This window comes from Macaca thibetana, chromosome 2 (genome assembly GCF_024542745.1).
Source record: "Macaca thibetana thibetana isolate TM-01 chromosome 2, ASM2454274v1, whole genome shotgun sequence".
Taxonomy (NCBI): domain Eukaryota; kingdom Metazoa; phylum Chordata; class Mammalia; order Primates; family Cercopithecidae; genus Macaca; species Macaca thibetana.
Window position 1 is genome coordinate 23,960,305 of NC_065579.1, and position 22,310 is coordinate 23,982,614.

Consider the following 22,310-nt stretch of genomic DNA (forward strand, 5'->3'; position numbering starts at 1 on the left):
GGGCTTCGTCATCTCCTGGGACTCTTCCAGCTATAAAGTTTCCTGAATTTATTGCATGGTACTGTGATTCCAAAGTGGATCAAATCTTTTGAAAACAGGTTTTGAAATAAGCCTTGTTAAAGAGATCGTGTTATCTAGAACTCACAGTGCTCAAATCCTGGCCCCTCTGCTTGAGTCACTGGCTCTGCAGCCTTCCTGCCATTCCTACCTGCACAGCAAGTGATCACAGCTATTTCTTTTCTCTTTTTTTTAGGCAGATTTTGCTCTTGCTCCCCAGGCTGGAGTGCAATGGTGCAATCTCAGCTCACTGCAACCTCTACTTCCCGGGTTCAAGTGATTCTCTTGCCTCAGCCTCCTGAGTAGCTGGAATTACAGGTGCCTGCCACCATGCCCGGCTAATTATGTGCATTTTTAGTAGAGACAGGGTTTTGCCACTTTGGCCAAGCTGGTCTTGAACTCCTGACCCCAGATGATCCGCCTGCCTCGGCCTCCCAAAGTGCTGGGATTATAGGTGTGAGTTATTTCCAAGGCATTCTGAAATCCTGGGCCTATGTTTACACTATGAGTATAAAATTCTTACTGTTTGGTTTCACTAAGTCTTTACTGTTGTCGTCTCCTTCTGGCAAGTCAGTTTTGTCTCCGGTCTAGCAATCTTAGCTACAGTGTCTCTTTGACGTTCATATATTGTTTTTTAATATTCCTTCTTTTATTTCCTTCACAGGGTACATCCCCAGTTACTTAGACAAGGACGAGCTCTGTGTAGTGTGTGGTGACAAAGCCACTGGGTATCACTACCGCTGTATCACGTGTGAAGGCTGCAAGGTAATTGCCCTGGGTCCACGAGCATGGAGCTTAGCCCAGCTCCCGTCCCCCTCCCAGTGCTCCTCCAGAATGCAACATTAAGTTTAAGTTCAAATTAAAACCAAATCCTAACATCCATGGCCTGTGATCATCTAGGTGTCTGGTTGTGCTCTTCATTTTTGACATGTTCAAGAACTGAATTTTTTTCCCAAATCATAAATAACTAAATGAGTGTGCTGTCTGGTTTCTTTACTTCTGCAAGTGTTCTTAAAACAGAAAGAGAATCCATAAAATAAAAAGAAATTAATAAAACTCTTACTTTGGGTTTATAAAGCATAGGTCCTTTTTAACATGTTGTCATCCTGAGAAATAACTGTTTCTCCTCTTGTTTTATCTACAGTGTTGGAAGAGACAGAGTTTACTCTACCACAGGCTGTTTTCTGCTGTTAGTCTGAATGAATATGCTCATTTTCAAGGGTTCCAGTAGGGAATATCTTTGAGGCTACTTAGATTCAGTTATGTTCTGAAATTATCCAAATTGGCTTTTCGCACAGCCTGCAGTGACTAAGTAGATTCTGGTCATCCATCAGCTAATTTTGTTCTGTACAGTCCTATCTGCAGGAAATACTTGACAAGAATATGCCAGTGATCAACAGTCCATTCACTTCCTGAAACTCAGCCTAAATTGGCCTACTTACAAGACTTCATCAACAAAATCGAGATAAGGTTTCTGGAAAATATCTTTTGGTCCAACGATCTAGCCTTGAAAATGAAATCCACCATAAAGGGAAAAGCTTGACCCAATGCTGTATTTAGTGTTTGTTCAGCTAATGTTTCATAAGTAAAGAAGTATTTAAAGTCAGGGAAGGACTTTTTAAATTGTTTACTTGTTAAATACCTTCTCTTTTTTACCTCTTATATTTAAAACTAAATTATCAGAAGATGTAAACCCTAAAGCAAAAATTGTATTAAATGTATAAAACATTTCACCTTCCCTCCTCTCTCATCCACCTTACCTCTTCTCCTCTTCTTCCCCTTCTCCAACTGCCCCCCTTTGTTCCTACCCTTGCTCGTAAAGCCACCAAATTGACATGTTAGCTCAGTTTCAAATTAAGGAGTTTTCTTTTTCCCTAATGGAAGATTTTCCTTGCAAATTCCCTATGTTTTGTACATGAAATTAGGAAACATTTAGGAGAAGGCTGTAAAAAAGTTTGAGATAATACAACCATTGGAAAGGGGCAATTTCTAAGGTTGCAAGACTGTTTTTTGAAATGTGGTCTAACATGTTCTCATTTATCCAGACCCCTTTGATCTGGAATTTGTAGTCCTTTAACAAAGACTGGGCTAAAGGTGGCCATTACATCTATGGAAATAATGTCTTAGGGAATTTAAGGAATCTAATTACAAGTAAGTCCTGGCTATTTATTAATTAGAGACTTGCAGACAGTCTCATGAAAGTAGTTTTATTGGCTTGATTTGAAAGTAATAAATCTTCATAACTTTAGGTACCTACTCTCATTCCAAAAGTTCGACAATTCAAACTAGACTTTTCTCTAAATTAGTCCCAATTCATAAGGCTTTCCCTACCTTAGATGCAGCACTAAGGTTCTAAATCAGTGCATAATGGGAAATTTAGAATTCTGGGAGAGAGATCCTAATTCCATTTAATATGGAATTCCATTTAATACTTTCCATTTAATACTTAATTCCCCAAAATGACTCTAAAGAGTGAATGTGCCTTACAGAGGACAATACATTATTAGTGATTGACTTAAACAAAGAGAGAATTGAGCCTATTAACCCATATCCCTGCCTCACATATGTCTTCAGGATGATCAAGAAATCAGCTAGCCTGTTCTCCCTAGATCACAGGATGTCTGGAGCCTGGATCAGCTGAGGTTTTCTTTTTTTTTTTTTTTTTTTTTTTTTGAGACAGAGTCTCGCTCTGTCGCCCAGGCTGGAAGAAGAAATAGTGTAGCAAAATCTAGACTTCAGGCTCTGTGCCTTTGTTTCAGGTCAGAATCCTGTATCTAGGTTTGCCTTCATTGTAAAATCAGAAAAGAGCCTTCCCAGGGCACTTGTGCAGATCCCATCATGTAATGACAAAGCATCTTGGAAAAAGACAAATGAGTTTTCCAAATGAGACACACGGTGTTTAAGAGTGGTGAAAGATGAAAGGGTTGTTTCCTATACTGTTTATTCAAACCTGTAATTTAAAAATATTTCTACCCCATACTTGCAATGTGTATGGAGAGAATCCTTTTTGCCAATTTTCACCCTGAGAAGAGTGAAATCTTTTGGAAATGTCATGTCTGTTGTGATATCCAAGTTTTTACGCACCTTTTGTAGAAAGGATGTTGATACTGTCCCACAGCAAACTATTGTTAGAGGAAGAACCAAAGTTTTTTAACAGCTGCCAGAATAGTGAACTAGAAGAGTGAGTTATCTCCTTTTCACATTGATCAGTGCATCATCTCAAAGTACTAAAAAATGGATACAGTTCTTCTCAGAATGCAAAGAAACATGTCTGATACTGGTCTATAAAAGCAAGACCTCTTCTTACCAAACAAATCATCAATGAAATATATGTCCTTATTTATTGCCCAGGGCATCTCTTTTGTCAGCTCATCTCTAAAAGGATTTTTTTTTAATAAGTAGACTGTTTAAATGTCTTCAAGTCCACTTCCAAGAGTTACTATCTGTTACTTTTTAAAATGAAGTGGTTCCTTATCATACGTCAAAATGTACTTTAATTACAGCTTAAGAAAGGCCAACATTTCAAGAAGAAAAAAAAAAAGAAAGGCCAACTTCTTTAAAAGGATTTGGTCCATGAAGTGCCCAAGAAAAGTCATCAGAGATAGGCCAAAGAAAAATGGTATAGTGTATAACAGAGCTAGCTATCTCAACTCTTTTGTGGAAATAAGCAAAGTATAAATTATTTCATTCATTCCAATAAAAAGTGAACAGAGTAACTTTTTGGAAAACCCTGGGGTCCGGTGTGTCACACCTCATTCTCTGCTTAGCGTGGTCTTACTGGTCAATGTACTCCTTGCCCTAACCCCACCCCTGAACATGAGTCAGCATCAGAGTATGAGGGAGACAAGGGTCTCCCCAACTTCAGATAGACTAACAATCTTCCTATCCTGGTAAGCAGTCAGCATTCTTACTGGATGTCTTGGACTTTGGTATTTCTACCTCTAGGAAATTGTTGTTTCCTCCAGAAGGAGGCGTGCTACCCTACCCCTCTCCTCCCTGTCTGTTACATACATCTTGCCAGCAATCTCTGGGTTTCTTTAGTTCTCCTTTGCCCTCCTTGGTCAGAGGGTAACAGAAAGAAAAGCGAGGTTTGCAGGGAAACTTGTTTTTCACTCTCATGGCATGCTCTGACATTCACGCTTTGGCAAGATTTGCCCACCCTGCACACCCAGGAAAACATTGCTAACATCTCCAACAGCTGCCCTGTGTGTGACTGAGTGAATCTTATAACAGTGTATCAACATCACTCAGATTAATGGACTCAAGTGCTTATGAACACAAAACCCAAATATAATATGACAGTTTTCTGTTAGAACTTGAACAATGGAAATGATAAGGGATTTGCATATATGCCCCAAAATCAAGTCTGTTCATTTCAGTTATTCCTGATGTTTTCCCATTTTATTCTGCTTTGCCCAATATAACATCCTACCTTGGACATTTTCATAATAAGAAAGAGCTTTTGTGCCTGAGGGAGGAATATGCAATAGGGTATATGTATATAATCAAAGCCAAAGAACATTAACCAGGATAATAAAAATGTGGGTTGAATCTAGGTCAACTGGTATTTCCCACCATTTATCTAACAAAGTTAGAGGCCCCCTTTAGGCCTTAGCAGAAAACATCCATCAAAACTTGTTTTGCCACCAGGCGCAGTGGCTCATGCCTGTAATCCCAGCACTTTGGGAGGGAGGCGGAGGCGAGCAGATCACTTGAGACCGGGTGTTCGAGACCAGCCTGGCCAATATGGCAAAAATGCATCTCTACTAAAAATATAAAAATTAGCTGGGCATGGTGGCTCATGCCTGTAATCCCAGCACTTTGGGAGGCCAAGGAGGACAGAACACTTAAGGCCAGGAGTTCAAGACCAGCGTGGCCAACATGGCAAAACCCCATCTCTACTAAAAATACAAAAATTAGCCAGGCGTGGTGGCTCATGCCTATAATCCCGGCTACTCTGGATGCTAAGATATGAGAACCACTTGCACCCTGCAGGTGGAGGTTGTAATAAGCCAAGATCATACCACTGCACTCCAGCCTGGGTGACAGAGTGAGACTCTGTCTCAAAAAAACATTTTTTTAAAATTTTTTTACATTTTAAAAAACTCATTTTGCCTTGTTATTCTACCAACAGATAAAATGAACTTTTTAAGTGGGTGGGACAGGACTATTTATAATCTGTTCATCTAAAACATTTAAGTAATACAGTAAAATATACTTCATTATACATAATAGAAGCAGCTAAGCAATTAAGATGTGGAGTGCCACTCCTGGGTTGCAAGGGAGGTGGGGACCATTGCTGGCTGGTTTCCATCCCACCCAAGTTTCTGCATGTACTTACCATGTGATTTGGTCAAATGGCTTAGCCTGTCTGAGGTTTACTTTTTTAATCCCTACCATGGAAATATTTAGAGCACCTCCCTTACATGGTTGTAGGGAAGATAGAAGGATATCAAATGTTTCTACAGCACTTTGCAATGTGCCCTCAAAGTAAGTGCTCACTACTGTTATTAATTCCTACAATACAGATGACAGTCTCAACCTGAGGATCATGTCCAGAAAAATTCTAGTATTGCACATTCTTGAGAATATTACCTAAGTCACCCACACCTAGTGTCCCCAGATGCTACAGAGGTGCTCTCTCATGCCTTAAGGAAGGAAGAATCATTGAACCTGTAGGTGTATATCTACAGATACCAAAGAAAGAGTGTTATAAAAGGAAAACCTCAATGCAATAAGCTATGGGGAAAAACTTGGTAGAAAACCTGGAATGTTCTACTCCCTGAGTCCTATTGTTTGAAAGGCCAAGTGAGCTGATCGTGGCTGTCTCAAGAGTCAAAAACAAGTATTAAACTAAATCCGTGAAGCCAGCTAGTACAACTGTTTAATTACTATTATTAGATTTTTAATTAACAAAGTATTGCAAGTATCCATCTCTTTTCATTTTTTCACTTTCTTCTTGGTCTTGAGCTTTCTTATTACCCAGTATAAAGTAGCAAAACTCCTCATAGCTTCCTTTAGCAACACAATTATGTCACTCTATGAGACAGAACAATATAATTTACTTATACATTCAATATTTAGAAAAAATAAAAACAAGCACTAGATGTTCCTACTAGCCTCTTTTCCTTGAATAAATACCAAAAAAAGGTGTTGACTCTGTAGTCCTATGGCATCATCAGCTCAGATTTAGAACTCACTAGATCCTTCTGGGCCAACTGTCTTATATTTGAATATGTGGAGCTAGAGGCCCAGAAACAGGTTAAGGTCCGAAACAATTCATCTCATAGTTATATGGACACAAAATTCCAGAATCATTGATTTCTAGAAAATATGAAACTGTTGTCTTGGGTCTTTGTTTTTCAAATAGGGTTTCTTTAGAAGAACCATTCAGAAAAATCTCCATCCATCCTATTCCTGTAAATATGAAGGAAAATGTGTCATAGACAAAGTCACGCGAAATCAGTGCCAGGAATGTCGCTTTAAGAAATGCATCTATGTTGGCATGGCAACAGATTGTAAGTAGATCTTCATTTGCTTCATATTCAAGGAACGTTGATTAGGAAAGAGTTTGGTTCAAGGGGATCGACTGGGCAGAAAAGAAAGCAGGAACCCATGGGGACAGAGAAGGGAATACCTTACTTTCGCATATACCCTTCACTCCCCACAACCAGGCTTGCCCTGAAAGGGAGGTGGGAGCCATTGCTGGGTGGGTTCCGTCCTACCCTGTCATATCACCTCCTAACTCTCAAAGTATGGATGATGGAAGAGAAAATGCTGTTAGATTATCCCTATCGCATTTGCAGGCCTAGCTGTTGGCAACACTCTGTTTGAGACAGAGATTACAAATGGGAGGTCTGGTCCATTTACCTTGATAAGGTATCATTCTATACACAGTGTTCACGTGGGGTAGAGCCTCAGGGACTAGTCCTAATATTTTTTCAGGAGCAGAGACAAGGAGTTTATTTAATGGACATTTTTGGAGATGGGGCACTGGCAGAAAACATCGTGTTCAGAAATTTCTGAAGAATGCAAAGTTGAGTGCTATTGCATGAGTCATCCTGCAGTTGGTTGTTTGTTATATTTTTAGCAATAAAGACATTCCGAGCTGAAGTCGTCCTACCCAGTTTTCAAAGTGCTACAGCATATGGTGGCAAGATTAGCCCTTGGGGTCTCTTCTCCCCACACTGGGCGAGGGATTTACACCAGTCACTTTAATTAATCTAATCATAAAAATAAGAATCATGTCATTCAGAATGTGTGGCCTCCCTTTTGCCAGGCATCAGTATTAATGATTTCTACCAGCATAAATTTTTTGCACATCAGTGAGAGATTCCAACTATTGGTTAAAAACTAAAAATAAAAAGAAAGATAAAAAATTAAGAGAGAAAAAAGAAAATACAGTGAGGATTTTTCCTGATGAAAGAAATAATCATGGCTCACATTTATGTGAGAAATAGAGTTCTTTCACTGAGAAAAAAAAAAATCTGTGAAATGTTCTGGTTTGCCCATTAAAGAAGAAGGAATGGAGAATCTTTAAAAAGGAAGAGGGTTATGTTAGGGTGTTAGGCTGGAAATCCTGGGTTAATCCCCACCTCTGGCTGAGTATGTTCTTTATCTTTATCTCTTACAGGCCTTTAGCCCTTGCCAACAATATGCCTGATAAGGATATGTGAATATGATTGACTTAGAGCCAAATACTTAGATATGCTACTATGACAAACTTATTATTGAATATCCACGTCAGTGCTTTATTGAGAAGTTTAAGATATGAGTGTCTATGAGGTTTAAAAACTCAGGGTTAATCTAGACTGTATGGAAATAAATTTTGAGTGCCCCTTACTTGCCTGTGAGGGATTCTAAGAGCTCAGGCTTTCTAATCAGAAAAACTTCTGTTCGAGTCCCAGATCTGTCACTTACTAGCTGTGTGACCTTTGGAATTAAGCCGAGATTTTCCTTCTGTGAAACCATTGCCTACCTTGTAGAGCTGTTTTCAAGATTAAATTAGATAATGTTCATCAAATGCAACAGTCCTGGCACACCTGAAGCATTTGGGAAGGGACTGAGGGTATTATTACCATTCCTCCTTTCCCTTTAGTAACTGAACCAAAATGACTTAACAGGGCTCATTCATATTGTCCTCATTTGTAAGCTCTCACATGACTTTGACAATCCAATCAAATCTAAATGACCTGTAATTTAATATCCTCTTTAAATTAGAATATTTAAATGGTGGACTAGCTAGGCACCTTGGTTCTCCTTCTCTTGCTATGTTTGCTTTTTTTCTTTTCCTACCAGGTCACACCTTCATCAAGAAATGGCCCTAGGACAGTGATGTCGTAGAACTGGAGTCAGGAGTCCTGGGTCTTGCCTTGGCTCTGCCATTAACTTGCTCTGTGACTTTAGGCAAGTCACGACCTCTCTGGATCAATTTCTTCTTCTTTCTTTGAAAAGAGAGAGTAGGACTAGATGACCTCTAAGCTCCCTTCCAGTTCTAAAATACTGTGACTCTGCAATGTAAAACCTGAGTCTTTCCATTCCATTGATAGTTACCAAATCTAGTGAAACGGTTTTGTTTTTGGAAATTAACCATAGAAATATAGGTTTCTTGTTACCTGCCCTTCTGATTTTCCTTTCACCCAAATGATAGAAGTCAGGACTGCATTTACTGAGCACTTATAATGCATTATCACATTGAATATACTCTGTGAAGTGGGCATTATTGAGCCCATTTTGTATAGGAAGAAACGAAAGCTCAGAGAACCTTAGGAACTTGCCAGAGGTCACACAGCTAGAATGTGATCATATCAGAATTCAAATCCAAGTCTTTCTAGATTCCAAAGCCTGGGCTCTTTAGCCACCTTTGAGGGTGGACCAGATAGAGAATAATGCACAGTGAGTGCCCTGAGGCCCAGGTGAGGCCCAGCCACATTCCAATTAGCCCTTAAGGGAGCCATGAAGAGTTAGGGTCCTTTTTCCTCTAAAAAAAAAAAAGGGGGGGGATCATGAGCCTCCCACTTACTGCTCCATAACATTTCTTTTTTTCTTCCCATAACTTTTCTTTAACCTGAAGTTCTCCTTACTAAGAACCATTTTAGGGGAAGCAGGGAGGACAGAAACCCAGACAGTGAATTCAGATGACTGGCTAGAGAGATTTCTCTGTGATCTTGTGGGTAGTATGGATTTTACCTCTCTCTGCTTCACTCTGTTTTAGAACCACCTTCTGTGGAGTTGGAGTGCGTAGTGTCTAGGTTCTCTGGGGACTTTGTTTTGAAAAGCTGGCCGGTCATGGGGAGTTTGGCTCTAGAGACCATGTTGGACAAGACTAGTCAATGGCAGTTTGCTAGTGAGGAGAGAAAATGTCCCAGTGTGACCCACCCCAAAGGACCCACTGAGCCATCTGTGCATCAGTGGTCCCACCCCTGAGGCTCCAGGAAGTGCAGCTTGCTGTGTGTCTTGGGACCATCTGTGTGCCTTGTCTCATCTTTCTCCCGCTCCCAGTGGTGCTGGATGACAGCAAGAGGCTGGCCAAGAGGAAGCTGATAGAGGAGAACCGGGAGAAGAGACGGCGGGAAGAGCTGCAGAAATCCATCGGGCACAAGCCAGAGCCCACAGACGAGGAATGGGAGCTCATCAAAACTGTCACCGAAGCCCACGTGGCGACCAACGCCCAAGGCAGCCACTGGAAGCAAAAACGGAAATTCCTGGTAAGGCTTCCTTGCACAGATCAGTTTCAGTTATACGCCAGCGTTTTCTACCTCAATTTGTTCGGTCCTCATCACCTTGGGATACTGGTGTTATTGCCTCATTTTACTGATAGGAAAACTGTAGCTCTGAGAGGTTGAGTAACTTGCAAAGCTAGGATTTGAGTCTAGGTCTGTATGAGTATAAAGTCCATTCCTACCATCTAGTCCGTGATTTGCTGAATTCTAAAACAGTTTCTTAGGCCACATTATATCAGTTTGCTTTTACTGTTAGAAAGACCACTCCTGGACCAACTAATTAGTAAAATGTTTTGTCTGCCATCTTTTACTTTGTACACCCATTTCTTTCCTCAGATACCCAGTATATGCATATTTAGTCCCTAAACTCAATCCCAAATATTCCCTTTAGAATAGCCTCTAGACCGCTAGTATATTTTTATGTCAACAGAAGTCAAAATTTTTAGCTTAAATTAAATGAGCTTGAGTCAAGAAGGGCAATGGGAATGAGGGAGTAGGGATAGGGGTTGGTGGGCGTGAGTGTGTAGAGATAAAAGACCTTCCAGACCCTTGCAATATTGGTGTTTAATATTCTTATAAAAATTACCTGTTGTGAAAGTTCTTCCCATTCATTTCTCATTTGGACTTCACAGTGCTTTGAAGTAAGCTGGAATTACTATCCCCATTTTACAGACGTACAAACCAAGCCCGAGGCCTTAAGCCGCTTGCCCAAGATCACACTGCTAAAAGCCAGGCACCAAAGCCAACTCCGTCTTCTGGTTCCAAGTCCAGGTTCTCCACCCACCTCATTAGAAACAGTACCTGCCTCACTAGTGCTGGACCATCTGAGACTGACTTTGCTCTTAGCTTATGATGTAAAACCCTTTTTAAGTACCTGCCTGACAACAGATATTCTGTGGTTTCATATGTATCCCTAGGGCACGTTAGAGTACTTCCCCATCTGAACAAGAAGATACAGTGGTATAATTATCCTTGTACTTCAACATTAACATTACAATGAGATAGTGGATCTTTTTCTTAAAACAACATAACAACAACCTTAAAGGAAGTTTTGGAAAGAAAAAGCTTATGCATAATTTACCTGTACTGACACAATTATTTTCATGGTAATGAAACAACAGTGCCAGCACTTTGTTGATGGCTTTCATTAACAGCAGTGTTAGCAAATACCTAGATGGCCTTTACCATATGCCAGGTACTATTCTAAGTGCTTTACATTCATTAACTTCCTATGCCAATCCTGTAGGTAGATGTGGTTAACATCCTCATTTTACAGAAGAGAGAACTAAGGCAGAGAAGTTGAGGAAGCTTGCCTGAGCTCCCACAACTAGTGAATAGTGGTGATGGATGCAGCCAACTCCAGGATCTATGCCTCTACCCACTACCCTATGCACTCTTGGCACCTGAACAAACCCAAAAAACCTCTGAAAGATGCCAGCGTTTTGGAGGAGCAGCTTCTCAGTGCCTTGATCTTGCATCGTCACCCCCACCCTGATATATCTACCAGAAAATTCAAAAGCACTAATTCTGGATTGATAGACCAATTCTAACGCAATACACTTGGGGCATAGCAAGACAGAGTCCTACCTCATTGCAAACTTAAATCTATCCTTTCCCCAAATGTGTCACCCATAAATGGACATTGTAGAAACCACTTCCAGGCCTGGCATTGTCTCCTGATTTCAAGTAGTGACCAAGCTGAATTCCAAGTAAGGTAGAAGATTTGAAGTTCATCCTGGACTTCTCCTGGGAATTTTATACTTTTATTGTCTTTACTCCCCACAGAGAAAGGACACTAGTCCAACTAAACTTGTTTAAGTAGTCATAAGGTGTTTCTTTCCAGACTTTAAAGGTTTGTTCTTTTATTTAAGAAACGTTTATTGAGTGGATACTGTGTGCCAGGAACTAAATAAGTCAGCCACATTCCTCTAGTGGAAGACAGACAATAAGAGGTAAATAAAATAAATGCAGGTAGTGGTAAGTGCAATGAGGGCAATAAACAGTGTGATGGGACAAAGAGTTTGTGAACTGGAAGTGGGGAGAGACTTAATTTCTCTGAACATGGTGGTCAGAAGAAGCATCTCTGGGGAGGTGACGTGCTATGTCTGGAAGCAGAGAACCGCCTCTATAAAGCAAAATATAATCAAATATCTTCATGCTGTGTGGTATCTTCAGCAAAGGCAGCACAATATCTAGTTATTAGAACCAGGCTTGAGGTCTGCACTGTTCACTTAAAGGCCCCTAACAGTTCACCAGCCTAACCATCTATGGAAAGAATCTATGGCATAGAATGATTTGCCATTAGGTTTCTGTCAGAACCATGAGATTACCCATGTGCAAGAGAGTTTTCTTCTCCTTGGAGGGCTGACACGAAATGTATCTTTTGCAGATCTTTCATCTGCTCAAGAAATTGTCCCTCTTGATGCAGATGTAAATAACTGCTTCTCCAAGCCATTTTTCTCTAGAGGGTTATTGGGAGAGATCAGAACTCCTCCACTGTCCTGTCTGTCTCTACAACGAACTTCATTTCTGTCACCCTATCCCCCTCTGTGCCTGGGATAACCCCTGCATCTCCTCACAGGAGGACAGTGTTCCATTCAGCCTCCACACTTGAGTATCTATGCTGTGTGTGATGGAAACTTGTGGTAGCTTTTCTCCAAGATGGCTGCCATCAAATTCTTTCTTCCCCCTGTATACACAGCCCATTCTGTCCCCGAGAGAGGTAGAGTCTGTTCCCCTCTCCCCTTGAATCTAGGCTGCTATGTGATGCCTTTAAACAGTGCATTTCAGCAGAAGTGATACTTACGTTACTTCTAAGGTTGGGTGATAAGAAGCCTTGCAGCTTCCACTTGGGTATCCTGGGGGAGGGAAACCACCTGGTCCCTCATAGCAGTTGGCTATATATTTAAAAAGAAGAAGAAGAAGAAGAAAAACATAATAAATGTCCAACTACTCTGAGACCAGCAGGCAGTGAAATCCCAAGCTAGCCATGTGAAAAGGCCACACGGAAGGAGAGACTCCCAAGCAGCCCAGGAACCAGAAATGTGAGTAAAGAAGCCTTCACATAACACCAGCCTCCACTGCCATTTAACGGCAGCCGTATGAGGGCCCCCTAGCTGTGCCCATCAATCCCCAGAACTCTGAAAGAAAATTTAAAATTGTTGTTTTAAACCACAAAGTTTGGGGGTAGTTTGTTATACAGCAATAAATAACCAGAACAGAACTCAATAAATATTTGCTGAACTGAACATACAGTTCCAGTCACTCATCCTTGGAGATAGTACAGTTAAGCCCTGTGTCTTAGCCAGTTTACATATTTACACATACCCCTTGCAGAAAAGTGACTCCAACTGAGTATTTATGCTCAGGACGAAAACTTCACTCTTTTGAGTAGTGAATTAGTCCTGCAAAGACATTAAGAATCTTTACCTAAAGGCAGCTTTGCTAAATGGTATTCATGTACTGGAAGGTATCGTGTGGCAAACAGGCTTTTGCACATTAGGATTTGCCTCCTCTATATGCTAATACCCCTTTTCCTGTGCTTGCAACACTGCCACATGTTATTTATTTTTTATGTGTTGATGTCCCATTTTGTTCCAAAAAAATTTGAGGAGGCCTATCATGTTAACGATAGTATAAAAATATGTCATATGGGATTACATGTCATCATTAAAGCTGAAAGTATTCATTTATCTGGAATGGGTACGTACCTTCTTCCCTCAGAGGAACTACTGACATCGTTTTTTGTCTAAGACCAGGACTCATTTTCACTCTAAGGCCAGCACTCAAGTCAGAAATAGAGACAGGGCTGGGCGCAGTGGCTCATGCCTGCAATCCCAGCATTTTGGGAGGCCGAGGTGGGTGGATTGCTTGAGCCCAGGAGTGTGAGACCAGCCTGGGAAACATAGCAAGACCCCATCTCTACAAAAAATAAACAAATGTAGCCAGACTTGGTGATGCTCACCTGTGGTTCCCCACTACTCAGGACGCTGAGGTGGGTGGATCACTTAAGCCCAGGAGGTCAAGGCTACAGTGAGCTATGATTATGCCAAAAATCTCCACTCCAGACTGGACAACAGAGTAAAACCCTGTCTCAAAAAAAAAAAAAAAAAAAAAAAAAAAGAAAAAGAAACAGAGACAGTGATTTGATCTGGATTTTAAATCTATATTTGGGTCTGAGAAAATTAGGGTCTTTGGCAAATGAGGAACTTTTGCAAAAGCCATTAAGATTTTCATAATAAATCTAAAGCCAATCTTTAAAGCTTCTCCCAAAAGCATTTAAATCATATAATTTTCTAGTTTTCTCCAATCTACTCAAATCTGTGAGGCTACAGAAATGCCTAATTTCACCACCAACAATTCATGTGTGATGACAGCGAGGATGAAAAGCAGAAGCGGGCTGAGAAGAGAACAAGCAGCATCTGATGCCAAACAAGGGAAAGCAGGTCACTCCACCAAGGGTAGCTCGCTTCTAGACCTCCAGTAGCAGCCCCTGACAGCAATAATCTTGTCTACTGACATCATTTGTTATTGTCTGCTGACATCGTATCATTATTCTGCTCCCTTAATGTTCATGCAAAGTAGTAGCTTTGGGGGAATGTCTACCCAAGTATAAAATGTGACCTTTAGGATCAGAGGAGACCTTTCCTACTTTTTCCCTGGCAGAGATACTGTCTGATTTCACACACTCAACGGGGGTAGCTTCAGACAAGGGGCATAAGCAGAAGGGTCAGATAGGGTGAGTGATGAGACCGTATGTGGTCTGTGTGTATAGCTCATAGGACACGTGCAATCATGTCAGGAAGGCATCTATCACTCCAAGTTATTAGAATAACATCAGAAGAAGGCAAGATAATCTAGTAGTTACATGAATGGGGATTAGAACCAGACAGCCCAGGTTCCATACTTGCCTCTGTTGCTTTTTTAAGCTTGACTTTGGAGGCCGGGCGCGGTGGCTCAAGCCTGTAATCCCAGCACTTTGGGAGGCCGAGACGGGCGGATCACAAGGTCAGGAGATCGAGACCATCCTGGCTAACACGGTGAAACCCCGTCTCTACTAAAAAATACAAAAAACTAGCCGGGTGAGGTGGCGGGCGCCTGTAGTCCCAGCTACTTGGGAGGCTGAGGCAGGAGAATGGCGTAAACCCGGGAGGTGGAGCTTGCAGTGAGCTGAGATCCGGCCACTGCACTCCAGCCTGGGCGACAGAGCGAGACTCCGTCTCAAAAAAAAAAAAAAAAAAAAGTTTGACTTTGGGCAGGTTATTTCACCTCTCTAAGGCTCAGATGCCTTATGCCCTTGCTGAATGGCATAAAGCAATAGATACAAGTGGCTTAACGCTGCCTGGCATATCGTTAGCAACTACATAAGTAGTTACTACATGCACCATCCTTACCACCACCACACTCTGCACTGCCACCATCTTATTCCTGCTCATCCCAGGAAAAGAGTGAGGCTGTAGTCATATCCCATGGCCCAAGGACCTTGAATTCTTATCTGCCCAGGTCTTCCTGCCTAGCCTGGCAAAGGCACAAGAAGACACCCTATGAACAAGTGCAGAAGTGAGAGTCCCATCTGGCCCCACTCCATTCTGCATGTGCCAGAGAGTTACCTTTTCAAGCCAAGAAGTCCCTGGCTCAGAGCCAAGGACTCAGCAAAGAGGTCAGCTGGCAGCATTTCCTGCTCACCTTGAACAATACCAATGAAATAGTCAAAGCAGAAAGCCAGTTGGTCATGATTTGTATAATACCAGCCTCACCCATGCTGAGCAAGGGCTGAGGTCACCCCTGAACACACACCCGAATCTCTCCTTTTACACCCTCCACCACCACTACCCCAAGAAGTCATTCTGGATTCCTTACCCCACGGCCAGTCCACTTTTGGCCCCTGTTTTCAGCTGCCAATATACAACTGGAATTCTCTAGGCCTCTCCATCTCTACTGCCATCCCCATAGTGCACTTCAGCCTGCGCAAACCACAGCTGTTGCCTGCCTGTTTTTTCCTTTGGCTCCTCACATATCTTCTCCATGCAGTAACCATTGTGTCATGTCTATGCCCTGTTTACAGCCCTTCAGTAGATGCCCCATTGCATTTAGAATAAGCCCATCTCCTTTCTATGTTCTACAATGCCTAGCATCACGGGTCCCCCTGCCTACCTCCGCTTCCTCATTTCATGCCATCACTGGGCTCTAACCACATGGGCCTCCTTTCTGGCTTTGGGACTTTGCACTGGCTTTCCTCTCTGCCTTAAGTGTTCTTCCTCTGGCCCTAAGGAAGGCTACCTTCTTGACATTCCTCAAGTCAAAGTCCACACATTGCTTCTCAGAGGTGCCTTGGCTGACCTTCCTTTCTCCTGCCTCCCCATATATTATCATGTTACCTCCAGACTTATCACAAATTCTTCCATGAATACATGTTTCTTATTTATTGTCTATGTCCCCGCATCACAATACAAGTTCCTTGAGGATACACTGTTCATTGCTGTAACCTCAGCATCTAAAACTAGGCCTGGCCCATAGTACCTGCTCAATAAATACTGGTATAAGTATACATTCATTCACTCACTCAACCAATAAGCATTCTATCCTCCACAACTTGGCCTAATGCCTTGTACACGGTAGGCAAAGACAAGTAAGATTTATTCTCTACCCCCTTAAGTTCATATCTTTGGTGTGATAGATTTATATAACTATAATAAAAAGTGATAGTAATAAATGCCTAAATACCATATGACTCATAGCCATGGGCCACCATGTGTGTTCAAATGAGGTAAACATCATTTCAAGCTGAGGTCACCTGGGAAGACATCTAGGGGAAGCTAGAACTTGAGTTGGGTCTTGAAGAGAAAATAGGATTTGGAAAAGACAAAGATGAGAGACAGAAGTAGGGGCTTTGGAGAAAGCAAAAGTCTGGAGAGAAGGCAGCAGTGAAATGGGAAAATGTAAGGCAAGTTGTAGGGGAGACATAGAGAAGACAGCTGGGCTAGCTCAGGAGGTCCATTTAGGGCAAAGAGAGGATATCAGAATGACAGTTGAAAATACCACCATGAGCTAGCTAAGGCAGTTGGATCCACAGAGGCAAAAAGCAGGCTTTCCCCACAGGTCTGCAGTGGTGAATCTACAAGCAAGCTAGAGATTTATCAGTACTGGAGCTTGATCTTGAGCACATAAATACATATGTGTATATGAGCAAATGTATTTCATATAGTAGTTTACAAGGCTATTAGCTGTAATAAGATATCTAATAGGTTCAACTAATGTCAAATATTTATACTCTATTTTTAACATCTTCCAAATATTTTAGAAAATTATGTATCTTTATTATAGGTGAAAAATCTTCAGGGAAGTAACAAACAGGGTTTCACTGCTCAACCTTGATTAACCTGATGTTAACTTGGGTCAATTCGTGGATATATACAGACAGATAGATAGATTCTTGTTTGTTCCTCTGGTATCTAAGATCCATTATGGAAAAAAATCTTAATGATAAAATTTGAAGGGTTTTACTTTGTTCATAGTTTTACATCTAGCAATTTTATAGTCCATTAAATAGCCAGAGGCTTAGAAGTAAATTTTTTATTCTACCTTGATATGTATTTTCATCAGAAAACTTGTGAGCTTGTTACATTTGGGGGTTTAGTTTTACTTAAAATTGCCATATTTCCTTGCATACTTTCTCTCCTTTTTTTCAAATCTTTACACATGTCACAAGTGGAATTCAAATAACCTACACACCCACAAATTGAATGAAAAAATTAACATCAATATTAACCCACCAGCATTTCAAAGGACACTGAGTGCCATTTGAATACATCAGGTTAGCTCTATCAGTATTCACTGAGCAATGTTTAGATTCAACCAGGCCAAAATGACGTTATTACACTTTTTAATTTTATTTTTATTTTAAAAAGTTCATCCTACATATATATAATTATATGATATATGTAATTAATATATATTTATATACCATTTATATATATATATATGTATATAAAACTCTACATTTTTGAATGTGTGCCCACATTCCTTTTATCAGTTGATCTTCATAAAAGACTTGTCAAGTAGACAAGGTCAGTGAGATGAGCCTCAGTTTCAGGAATGAGAAGAAATTATAAAGAAGAGCAGGGATGTCTGAAGGCTGCGGGGAGCAGCATTACCCAAAGGAGGAACAGAGATACCTTTTCCTTTAGCTCAATCTAGGTGAGAAAGAGGGAAGGAGAAGGAGGCTGTACACGTGATTATTTCATCAATTCTGTCGGCACCCAGAGAGCCAGCTGAACAGTAGCCTTCCATGGGCTTGCTATGCCAACAGTTGCCCCAAAACAGTGTCAATCATTATGAAACATGACAGAAACCAGGTTTCATCCACTCACTGCCAGCAACACACACACAAAAATAAAATAAAGTCAAAAATAAACAGAAGACACTGCTGGATGATCAATAAAAAGTTAAATGCTGCCAGCATTTGTTCTGTATTAATAATACGTTTGTAAAACCTTCCCCTGAGGCTGTAACCATGACTCCTGGGCTGCTCCTGTTGACCCCGGTGCTCTGGCAGCAAGGAGAGTAAAAGAGTAAAAAAAATCATCTTTTGCTTTTCCTTCTGCTAAAAATGGGATGTGAACAGTAATGGGAGATATGTGGGAGGAAGCAAGGGACCTGGATTACTCTAAGCTGAACTTGGTTACTGCTAACTCAGTGGTTCTCAAAGAGTGGGCCCAGAGCAGCTTCATCAGCACGTCCTGGGAACTTGTTAGAAATGCAGATTCCCAGGCTCCATCCCTGACCTGCTGAATCAGATACACTGGGGTTGGAGCCCAGAAATCAAGTGAGACTGATGCACAGTGAAGTTTGGGGGCCACTATGTTAGGCTAGTCTCACCACTGGCAATGTCCTCACTGCTCTGCAAGGGAGGAATTCGATTTTGCTCAGCTCACTCACAGTGTCAGTTCCTTATTCCCATCCCCCTTCCCCACCCCCATCTCCAAGCCCCTGGGTGCAGAAAAGAGAACTGGCCTTGTTCCTATCTATTCACTGTGGCTCTAGGCAAAGGTGGCCATCACCACTGGATAGGTCTTGAGTCTGTGATCTCGTTGGTCACATTCACATCTTCCTGGGAGAAGCTGGAGAGGCTGGCAAGGAGGGTGTTCAGAGGAGTAGAGATTCTGTTCATTAGTGTCAAAAGGTCCACAGGGAGTAAAAGCCTTGCAGTAGGGGTGAGGAAGTGTGGAGCTCTGGGGAGACTGCTGTGTGGAGTCGGGGTCACCCAGATCGCAGGCCTGGCCTCAGCAGCTTGCTCTTAACCTTTCTGATCCCTGGTTTGCTCACCTGCAAATCAGGATTTGAATGAGGACTACTTGAGACAGGGTAGTGTGCGAAGCGGCTGGCTCACTTGTAGGCCACAAATAAATGGTGGTTATGATCATCACAAAGACAAGGAGGAGAAGTGGAGCAGACTCTTCCCGAAGGAAGCACTGGGTGACAGCAGGAGACACATGGACACAGATCGCATCAGGGAGGTCACTGAATGAGAAACTTACGAGTTAGATGGCTACTGTGAACACTGGGAAACACATAAGTCACCTGGAGGTCTTGCTAAAATGCTGATTCTGTACCACCTGGTCTGGGGAGGGGCCTGAGAAGAAGCCCCCCAGTGACACCCAGGCTGCCGCACTACACTTTGAGCAGCAAGGCCATGGATTGTTCTTGAGCAAATAAACAGCAGAGAACTGCCCTAGGGACATTAAATACTAGTAAATTCGCCACTCTGCCCTAAGGTTTGCCAAGTTGCCTGTAGACAGCCTAGCAATCTTCCCCCTCAACCCTCAGCTGAGACCACCTCAAACTGGAGTGCGTAGGGCAGAGGGGAACTTCAAGCCCCAGGTGGGTCAGAAGCAAGAATCCACATTTCACTGTTTGCTAGGGCCCACCCATCGCTCTGCTCTATCACTGCCCACAGTGTGCCCACCTCCCCCCTACACACACACCAGCATGTACAGTACTCTGAATATGCCATCCCAGAGCCCCTGGAATTTATGTCACCTTACCTAAGTATACACCCTTTGTGCATTCAGAAGCAGGACCCAAATTCCTGTCCTTTCTCTTATCTCTCTCTCTCTCTTGCTCGCTCACTCTTTGTAGCAACAGTCCTGTAAACATTGTCACTGGGGGCCTATTAAAGCAATGGCCAAGACATGTATCTTTACTCAAAGAAATAAGTGATGTGTAAACTGTACAGTTTGTTAATAAATGATATGAAAACTGGAAACTGTACAGGATATCAGTTCAGAAGAGATTTTCTGCCACATAAGAACTATGATAAACAAAGCTCCCTTCAACTTCTTCATTTAAATCTTTCTTTTTTCTCCTCCTTAGCCAGAAGACATTGGACAAGCACCAATAGTCAATGCCCCAGAAGGTGGAAAGGTTGACTTGGAAGCCTTCAGCCATTTTACAAAAATCATCACACCAGCAATTACCAGAGTGGTGGATTTTGCCAAAAAGTTGCCTATGTTTTGTGAGGTGAGGATGTTGTTTTTCCTTCTGCATTATTTTTAATTATGGTTTCACCAGTTTCCAGGAATACAGGGTATTATTTACAATTTAATGTTAATTAGTAGGGACTTAATCATATGAAAGCAACGTCAGTACAAAATGAAAATGCATTCTATTTCATTGTATTCCCCACTTTCTGTATTTAGTCATCATTCATTAGCTTGTCCGTGTAAGGCCCATCAAGATCCTATTCATCCCCCTGATTCCAGGCATTGAGAAATAATGATAGCAATAGACTCCATTTATTCAGCACCTACGATGTCCTAGTTACCACAGTCAGGTACTCGGGTTTGCCTACATTAAATCTAATCCTTCTAACAGATTTGCAGGGTCGCTTGTATTAACCCCATTTTCGGAGGGGGCAATCAAGATCAAAGAGATTAAGTTATACAAATGTGACCTCATGGTTGGAATCTAGGTCTGTATTCTTCCCATTGCATATCCCAGTGAGATGACTGCGTGGTCATTTCTTAATCCTCAAGAATAAGTTAAATGCCCCTCACAGAACCAGGCTCTTAATAATATCCCCACAAATCTTTCCTCTTTTCCTATAAGCTTACTCTTGCTTGTCCCATCTTCCGGGCACCCTGTAGAGCTGTCCCACCAGAGTTCATCGACTTTCCCTTTGGGACACCTGAACTTTATCAGGCCTGCCATGTGGTGGCAGATGCCACAGTCTCTACAGTCAGCTACATGGGCAAGAATCCTAAACAAGTTATCCAATATCTTCAAACTTCACTTATCTCATCTTTAAAATGGGGATTACAATAGTGTCTACCTCTTAGAGCTGTTGAAAGGGTTTTTAAGTGGGATAATATATTTGTAAAGAGATTAGACAGTGCCTGGGTTATAATAAGTATTCCATAAAGTTTAGCTGCTAATACTGCTTTTATTTTATCTGTTACATTTCCATCCTGCCTCTAACCTTCCTTTTGTTTTGTTTAGTTTTTAATCAAATGGGGTTATGTTTTCTGGAGAACTTTAAAAACAAATTTCATAAGGTGCTTGTCTATTGCTCTGTATACCTTCAATGGGGACCAGAAAGATACCAAATAGAGAGGGGCACGGGCAGCTGTGAGCCCCTTAGGTAAGCGGGCTGAGTGATAAGTGATCCTGGTCTCACCTAAAAAGAAGCTAAGTTTCCACACCTGGAATGACTCCCTGCTGCCTTGGCTTCCAGCTCTCCTGTGTCTTTGAGTCTGCAATAATGGGAGCCCAGCTAGAATCAGAGGGACACAGAGACCTCAGACATTATGGGGACACTTCTCACTGCCGATTTCTGAGCCTCCACAGAAGCCATACCCAGAAGGACAGGGAAGTGGGCTTCGGGAAACAGACATCTTGCCCATAGACCTAGCTGAGAGAGCACGTTTGCCACCCTCTTAGCCCCAGCTTCACTGTGGTAGGGGCCAGGTGTCTTAGTTCAGGCCACTACAACAGAATACCATAGACTGGGTGGCTTAAAAACAATAGAAATGTATGTCTTACAGTTCTGGAGGCTGGGATGTTCAAGATCAAGGTACCAGCAGATTGTCTGGTGAGGGCCTGCTTCCTGATTCATAGACAGCTGTCTTCTCATTGTGTCCCCTTCATGATGGACAGGACAAAGGAGCTATTTGGGATCTCTTTTACAAGGCACAAATCCCATTCATGAAGGCCTCACTCTCATGACCTCATCACCTCCCAAAGACCCCGCCTTCAATACCATCACAATGGGGATTAGGTTGCAATATATGGATTTTGAAGGGATACAGACATTCAGCTATAGCACCAGGGTACCCGATATGCTAGTACCCACAACCTTGCAGTAGCAATGACTCAGACCCCACACCTAAAGAAGTCAGTAGGTACTGAGGAAGGGACTTTGACTTATATCTCTGTGTTGGCCATGGAGCTGCCCATGCCTTTGACACTTTTTAAAAGTAGACATCTATTAACATTTTAGAGGATATTACAAAAATTATACATATTCATTGAAGG

The 22,310-nt window shown here is 41.8% G+C and overlaps 1 protein-coding gene and 1 long non-coding RNA gene across 18 annotated transcripts in view; one reads left to right on the forward strand and one right to left on the reverse strand.

Moving 5' to 3' along the window:
- THRB (thyroid hormone receptor beta) overlaps positions 1-22,310 on the forward strand; it is a 371,482-nt gene that overhangs the window by 335,870 nt on the left and 13,302 nt on the right. For all 17 annotated transcript variants that reach the window (XM_050779475.1, XM_050779478.1, XM_050779473.1 and 14 more), the window contains 4 exons: positions 722-822; positions 6,428-6,575; positions 9,559-9,764; positions 20,151-20,297. In XM_050779475.1, the coding sequence (XP_050635432.1) occupies positions 722-822; positions 6,428-6,575; positions 9,559-9,764; positions 20,151-20,297 (602 nt within the window). The remainder of the gene's footprint in view (positions 1-721; positions 823-6,427; positions 6,576-9,558; positions 9,765-20,150; positions 20,298-22,310) is intronic.
- LOC126948108 (uncharacterized) overlaps positions 1-22,310 on the reverse strand; it is a 119,075-nt gene that overhangs the window by 38,136 nt on the left and 58,629 nt on the right. The gene's annotated exons all lie outside the window — the stretch shown is intronic.